This window comes from Squalius cephalus, assembly GCF_949319135.1.
Source record: "Squalius cephalus genome assembly, chromosome: 10".
Taxonomy (NCBI): domain Eukaryota; kingdom Metazoa; phylum Chordata; class Actinopteri; order Cypriniformes; family Leuciscidae; genus Squalius; species Squalius cephalus.
This window is the reverse complement of record NC_137131.1, coordinates 37,005,138-37,013,123: the sequence shown is the minus strand read 5'-3', so window position 1 is coordinate 37,013,123 and position 7,986 is coordinate 37,005,138. Positions and strand designations below refer to the sequence as shown.

Below are 7,986 nucleotides of genomic sequence, written 5' to 3'. Positions count from 1 at the left end.
TGCAAATGAGCAATATACTAATCGACAAGCCCAAAATACACCCTAATGGACTTATTTTTTCCTTTACTCCTATCACAATCAAACCTCACAGAGTGAAAGTATACATGAAAAGTAACATTTTTGTTTTACAAGTTTCTTTGAAAAATCTATTTTAAATATGCAAATGAGCTCAACACTAGGCCTAATTGATTTATGGCTGAGAAACCATAAAGTCACAAGTAGAAAAAACAGGGGCCAAATAACTAACACATTCATGTCCATTCAGTAAGTTAACCTATGCATAAACACGATAAATTTGAAGTCACTTGCCACACTTACCTGGGTCACTTGCCACAAAAATACTTATATTGACCTTAAGAATTGATTGCACAATCTTGCCTCCAGTTGCTTTCTAAATTATTTTTCTTTTCTTTTTATTTTTGCGAACAATCCTTACCTAATGACATTCCTCCACAGATAACATCAGAAGAAAGTCAGAATAGCCATCTTAGTCATTAGTAACGTGGTGAGATTACATTTTGGGCTGGTAGATTTACAAATGATTGGTATTGTTGGTAAGATTACGAGATTACAGGCAGAAGTCATTCTTACCAACTAAACAATTCACTCTCACACAGAAGACAGATGAAAAACCAGATAGACACACTTTCCAGACATTCCAGCTCTTTAAAATAATTTTGCCAGACACAAAAACTGTACAGTATGCTTGGGTCTGCCGAGTCTGCAAATGTCTATGTCTGCTGGGAACGTTTGGCCGAGTCTCCTGTCAGAGAGATCTTCAACTCCGGAGCTTCGACCGGATCCCGAGGGAGGCTGGAGATATTGAGTCCGAGTGGACCATGTTCTCCACCTCCATTGTCGAAGAGGCCGCTCAGAGCTGTGGCCGTAAGGTCTCCGGTGCCTGTCGAGGCGGCAATCCCCGAACCCAGTGGTGGACACCGGAAGTAAAGGATGCCGTCAAGCTGAAGAAGGAGTCCTATTGGGCCTGGTTGACTTGTGGGACTCCTGAGGCAGCTGATGGATACTGGCAGGCCAAGCGAACTGCAGCCCGGGTGGTTGTGGAGGCAAAAACTCGGGCCTGGGAGGAGTTCGGTGAGGCCATGGAGAAGGACTATCGGCTGGCCTCGAAGAGATTCTGACAAACCGGCACCTCAGGAGAGGGAAGCAGTGTCCTACCAACGCTGTCTACAGTAGAGGTGGGCAGCTGTTGACCTCAACTGGGGATGTCGTTGGACGGTGGAAGGAATACTTCGAGGATCTCCTCAATCCCGCCGTCACGTCTTCCATTGAGGAAGCAGAGGCTGAGGGCTCAGAGGTGGACTCGTCCATCACCCAAGCTGAAGTCACCGAGGTAGTCAAGAAACTCCTCGGTGGCAAGGCACCGGGGGTGGATGAGATCCGCCCTGAGTACCTCAAGTCTCTGGATGTTGTGGGGCTGTCTTGGCTGACACGCCTCTGCAGCATCGCGTGGCGGTCGGGGACAGTGCCTCTGGGATGGCAGACCGGGGTGGTGGTCCCTCTTTTTAAGAAGGGGTATCGGAGGGTGTGTTCCAACTACAGGGGAATCACACTTCTCAGCCTCCCTGGGAAAGTCTACACCAGGGTACTGGAGAGGAGAATATGGCCGATAGTAGAACCTCGGATTCAGGAGGAACAGTGCGGTTTTCGTCCAGGCCGTGGAACACTGGACCAGCTCTATACCCTCTACAGGGTGCTGGAGGGTTCATGGGAGTTTTCCCAACCAGTCCACATGTGCTTTGTGGATTTGGAGAAGGCATGTGACTGTGTCCCTCGCGGCGGCCTGTGGAGGGTGCTCCGGGAGTAAGGGCTGTCCGGTCCCTGTATGACCGGAGCAGGAGCTTGGTTCGCATTGCCGGCAGTAAGTCAGACTTCTTCCCGGTGCATGTTGGACTCTGGCAGGGCTGCCCTTTGTCGCTGGAACGGGAGATTGACAGACGGATCGGTGCAGCTTCTGCAGTAATGCGGTCGATGTACCGGTCTGTCGTGGTGAAGGCGGAGATCTCGATTTACCGGTCAATCTACGTTCCTACTCTCACCTATGGTCATGAGCTTTGGGTCATGACCGAAAGGACAAGATCCCGGATACAAGCGCCGAAATGAGCTTTCTCCGCAGGGTGGCTGGGCGATCCCTTAGAGATAGGGTGAGAAGCTCGGTTACTCGGGAGGAGCTCAGAGTAGAGCCGCTGCTCCTCCACATCGAGAGGGGTCAGCTGAGGTGGCTCGGGCATCTGTTCCGGATGCCTCCTGGACACCTTCCCGGGAAGGTGTTCCGGGCGCGTCCCACTGGGAGGAGGCCCCGGGGAAGACCTAGGAAACGCTGGAGAGACTATGTCTCCTGGCTGGCCTGGGAACGCCTCGGTGTCCCCCCGGAAGAGCTGGAGGAAGTGTCTAGGGAGAGGGAAGTCTGGGCATCTCTGCTTAGACTGCTGCCCCCGCGACCCGGCCCCGGATAAGTGGAAGAAGATGGTATGGTATGGTACCAAAACTGCTTCTCTTTTTGTAGTTAGCAAGTATTTCAGACCAGGCGGGCCACACATCAGACTTCAGCCGTTTGTAAAGTAGTTTTGCGGTGTTATGAGAAGCTAGCAACAGCAATATCTAGATTAGTTAAAGGGGGGGTGAAATGCTATTTCATGCATACTGAGTTTTTTACACTGGTAAAGAGTTGGATTCCCATGCTAAACATGGACAAAGTTTCAAAAACTAAGTTGTACGTTTGAAGGAGTATTTTTGTTCCAAAAATACTCCTTCCGGTTTGTCACAAGTTTCGGAAAGTTTTTTTCGAGTATGGCTCTGTCTTACGTAAGATAGGGCGGAATTTCCTTATATGGGTCCTAAGGGCACTTCTCCGGTAAGATCGCGGCCGCGCGCGCACTCTTAGACCAGAGCAAGAGAGTGAAAGCAGTTCGCCATCAAAGCGCCCTGCCCGGCTTTTGGGAAGTCAATGTCACCAAAGAAGTGTGTTTTTGGTTGCCAGGGCAAGACAACCCTGCACAGATTCCCAAAGAACCCAGCGTTAAGGCACCAGTGGCAGTTTGTTTTCCTGAGCATAAACGGAGTTGTGTAAGACTTTTGTTCCCTGCATTTCGACGATGATTGTTTTATAAACAAAGCCCAGATCTACGGATTTGCAGATCGTCTAACGTTAATGCTTAAGGATCGAGCAGTCACAATGATAAAGGTTCGCGGTCGTGCGTTGGAACCGGACGGTGAGTAAAACTGTTTGTTGAACAAATGTCTCTGTGTGTTGTCACTAGCTTGGCGCGTTAGCACAGCTAAGCTTCGCCCACACGGCCCGCCCCCAGCCGCTCGTTTTTTTCCGGAAAGACTCAGTACAGCCTATCTTTATGTTAAAAATTTAATAAAACAAAATACTTTTTGGAGATATGAAGGATGCAATATTACTCTATAGGTACTCAAGATTAACAGGAGATTGAGTGAAAATGAGCATTTCACCCCCCCTTAAAAAAAATAAATAAATAAAATAAAAAACATCAAAAAGAAACCTCCCCTGTTGTTGCTACCTTGTCATGGTGGGGAGGCTTGTGTGCCTCCGTGACCCTGAAGACTATACCGGTGGGGGTTATACCCCTGGCAGGTACTACCAAGCCAGGCAGTTTTCAGGTTAGAGGCCAGTCTAAAAGCTGCATTGCCATCACCCAGTAGGATGATTGGATGAAGATTGGGCCAATGTATTTGTCATACATATGAATGGTGTTTCTGCCTATGCAAATTAGGACATATTCAATAAGTGTGGTGCTCATGTGCATATTCAAATTCATTTAAAAAAAAATAAACTTGTAATACAAAAAAAGTTACTTTTCATGTATACTTTTACTATGTAAAGTTTTATTGTGGTAGGAGTAAAGGAAAAAATGAAGCCTATTTGGGTGTATTTTGGGCATATTCGATTAGTGTATAGCTCATTTGCATATTAAAATTCATTTTCAAAAAAACTTGTAATACAAAAAAATTTACTTTTCATGGGTACTTTCATTGTGTAAAGTTTCATTTCGATAGGAGTAAAGGAAAAAAATAGCCCCATTGGGATGTATTGTTGCCTGGCCTTATTGGCACACATCTCGGATTGATGAGAATTTAACATATTTCCTCAACTAGGATTTCTTAGGACTTTTAGTATGTTGTTCTGGACACCTCATAGAAATGATCTAAGCTGCAAAAAATTCTTTTACAATTAGTCTGTCGTAAAACGCTATTTTGCCTGGACTAATCCTCCTGAAAACACCAACACAAAGGAAGATTTTATGCTGGTCACCAACATGGGATACGGGTGTGCTGGTGTTTACCCAGTATCACTATAAAGATTATGCTGGTTGACCAGTTTCACCAGCTAAATTGTGCTGGTAAACAGCTTGGCTATATTCCAAACTAGACCAGACTACCATGAACCAGCATGGGAAATCATGCCAGCATGGGAAATCATGCCAGCATAAGCTGGTCTTTTGAGCATGTTATCCTGCCAGTGATCAGGTTCTAGAAATTAGATTAATGTTGCTTTGATAACATAGCTGACTAAGCCGTAAATATGCTTTGAAAAACAGAAAATCCCAGGTTTATAGTAAGTGAAACCAAAACTTGTCCAGGGAAAGAATGGGATCCAGTTCATTTTACTTTTCCTTTCGATTCATTGTCTCTAACTATTAACACAGCATTTCACTTTCAAAGATGACATTACAGAACTAGAAAGCAGCAGCGAGCACAGATAGACCCTAAGTTGTGTTCAAGCACTTGACACTTGATATATATATTCATCAATAGCCCTCCATTAAGCTTAACAATAAGCAAGCTAGTCTGGCATTGACATAATATAGCGTCGTGCAAGGTCAAAATGTCACCAAAATTAATAAAAATGCCCCCAAAAATTCAAGATATGAATTGCCATTGTATGAGTTCTTGTATTTTGTGTTTATAACATAATATAGTTAAGCAAGTCACACAAGCAAGAGTGTTATTTTCTCGAATATCAGCACGATTACAAAATGTGATATTCATTTTATACAACAGTTCAATAAACAATAAGTTGATTGTTATATGAACTGACAATTTTTAGACACAACACTGTCAAATTTGAATGTTTTTGCTCTATTTGGCCAACGAAAATAGTTCCAAACAAAGCTGTGTCTCCCAGTAACACACAGCGGTTCGTTATTGAATGATTCACCGTTTTATAACGAAACAGGTCAGTCAATGATTCAATGACCCATTCATAAAGTCAGTGGATACTTGCTTCTTCCATGAATGAGTCAGCTATTTGAACGAATCGGTTGAATCAATGATTCTTTGGGTGCTTTTCATTTCTTTTTTGTTCATCCTCGTTCCTTTCCTCGCATCTTAGCTCCACCAACTTATGATGTCAGGGAAGGATACACCTGTGTATCCTTGCTCATGACGCTCCTCGCGGTGCAATTATAGAATTGAGATGCCCTCCAAGATGGCTGATTTCGATTTCACAGACTGAAGGACGGAGGAGCGAGGAAACGAGGAAGCATCCATTTGGCCTTGTCCCAGATGGCACCCTAAGCACTCGCGGTCTTCCTACGAGTCCGCACTTTCGTGACGTAATACCGCTTTGACTGTCGGGAAGAAGTCTGCTGCAGAGCTCGCATGAAAAGTGTGCATCGAGGGCACATATTGGCCACAAAGGGGGGCGCTCGCGAGCACCCTTCTGAAACCAAAAATGACCAATGAGACACCCTACGGTCTCATGGACTTAACGGACACGCGCCAGCCATTGTAAGTCCACAAGACCGAAAGTGCATATGAAGTGTGCCATTTGGGACAGGGCCTTTGAATATTAAGAAGCACCCTCTGATTCACTTATTACGACTGAAAATGTTGTATTTAGAACATCGATCTCTTAACATTATTTAGGTTTTGATGGATTTTGATAAATGGTATGGATTTTGTAGATACTGATTTCATTCAATTGGTATAACAGCCATATATTGTATGGTGTTAAATTGTGTAATTAATTAAAAGATGAAACTTTATGTAACTTTTTATAAAAACAACGTAATTATGAGATGGCAACCCGCGACATTCTACCCTGACTGTTCATGCGTTTCTATGTCAACACTATCAACGCCTAAATGAATCTGCAGCAATTCTGTAAGTTGTTTATGTTCATTATTATTGTAATGTTATGTGGTTTGAGACATGAGGTAATTTAACACCGTCTCTCGTGACGCTTTGCAGACTCTGCTCTGGCTGTGCGCGTTCATGTGTTTTGAAGGAGGCGTGGCTTTGGAGACGCTCTGATGGGAGGTTGGGATCTTATGCTTTCAAAGCTAGCTTGCTATTGCAAGCCTCTCCAGAAATTGCCTATACCCTACCATTAAGCAGCACAACAGTTTTCAACATTGATAGTAATAATAAATGTTTCTTGAGCACCAAATCAGAATATTAGAATGATTTCTGAAGGATCATGTGACACTGAAGACTGGAGTAATGATGCTGAAAATTCAGCTCGGCATTACAGGAATAGGCCTAAATGACATTTTAAAACATACTAAAACGGAAAACTGTTATTTTAATGTATAATCATATTTCACAAAAAAAAAATTTCCAATAAATGCAGCCCTGGTGAGTAAAACAATTCTTTCATTTTCAGTAGTCTAGCTCTCTAACCTGTAAATGTGCTTCAAAGAGTGTGTGTTTGTTGTGAAATATCCCAAAATTAACTGGCTATCTTTAAATACATTATCTTTATACATGTAGGCACTTCATTTTCAAATAGGAGCTAACAGACAGATGAGACTGTTGGAAGTCAACAAAACAACAACAAATAATGTACGAAAACAGATCATTTAAATATTAAGAATTATGAGGGGAAACAAACAGACCCTAAACAAATGTCAGTATATGTATCTTCAGATTGTTTTTAGAATGCCTACAATCTATCTATAAGTTGCAGCCACCAATGAGATATCATAAAAACGACATCCTAATGCTCACACTCTTTCTCTTCATCAACAGACAGACTCAAGAGCTCATAATTTGTCTTTCCATTCTCATTCTCTCATTCTTTCGCTTTCGCTCTAAGACTCACCACATGTTGCACCGGCGGTTTCTCAAACATTTGCTTCAGACTGCTGAGTGGGATGTCAAACTTCTCAATGTGCCTGTTCTCCTCCAGGTCCTCTTTAGCGTCAGCAGGCCGCAGGGTGAAAGGAGATGAAGAAGCGTACTCTCTTTCTTTCAACACCTCGGGTCCATTTCCTGATTGAGTTTCCATTGTTCGGGAAACCAGATATTCCAGCCTCCCCCACGAGAGCAGAGAGGACCACTACCGAGAGAGTGGACGGAGGAAGAGAGACAAGGCGAGAGAGAGGAAAAGAGAGCGAGAGAGGGATGTGGAGGAAGGACTGCGTGGCACAGTTGTGGTGTCTAGGAGGCCGAACCAGACGGACAAACTGAGGACAGCCTTGAAGGAGGAGAAAAAGAAAGAAAAGAAAAGAAAAAAAAAAGTCTCTGTGAACTCATGCTATGAATTTTCCTTCCAGTAAACACAATCACACGCACACACAGAATGCCAAATTTAAGGGTTTAAAAGCATTGCAGTTGAGTAAAACATAATCACACACACTCCTGCCAACAGGAAACAAACATCACCCCTGAACAAATCATGGAAACTTGACCACAGCCCTCCTCACGGCTTTAACACCAACACCCTTTCCTTTCTGCTCACACATTTCCTAAAAAAAAGAACCCACACAGAGACTGTATCCTGCAAAAAAAAAGAAGCCATTTATTTAAAAAAGACAGAGGTTACTACACTGAAAAACATTTGGTGTAGGATTTCCACTGGCAAGAACTGGCAAGTAACATATTGAACTAAGCATGGCATTTTGAAGTAAAAAGTTTGAAATAGTTTCTTATTGTACAACATTTCAATAATCTTCAGCCTCAGACCACCTTTTGCCCCCCTTCCACATGGGTTTTGAA

The 7,986-nt window shown here is 43.5% G+C and overlaps 1 protein-coding gene across 1 annotated transcript in view; it reads right to left on the bottom strand.

Moving 5' to 3' along the window:
• Positions 1-7,777, bottom strand: part of xirp2a (xin actin binding repeat containing 2a) — a 41,790-nt gene extending 34,013 nt beyond the window's left edge. The window contains exon 1 of the mRNA XM_079884302.1: positions 7,091-7,777. Within this exon, the coding sequence (XP_079740428.1) occupies positions 7,091-7,276 (186 nt within the window). The 5' untranslated portion in view covers positions 7,277-7,777. The remainder of the gene's footprint in view (positions 1-7,090) is intronic.
• Positions 7,778-7,986: the final 209 nt, after the last annotated feature.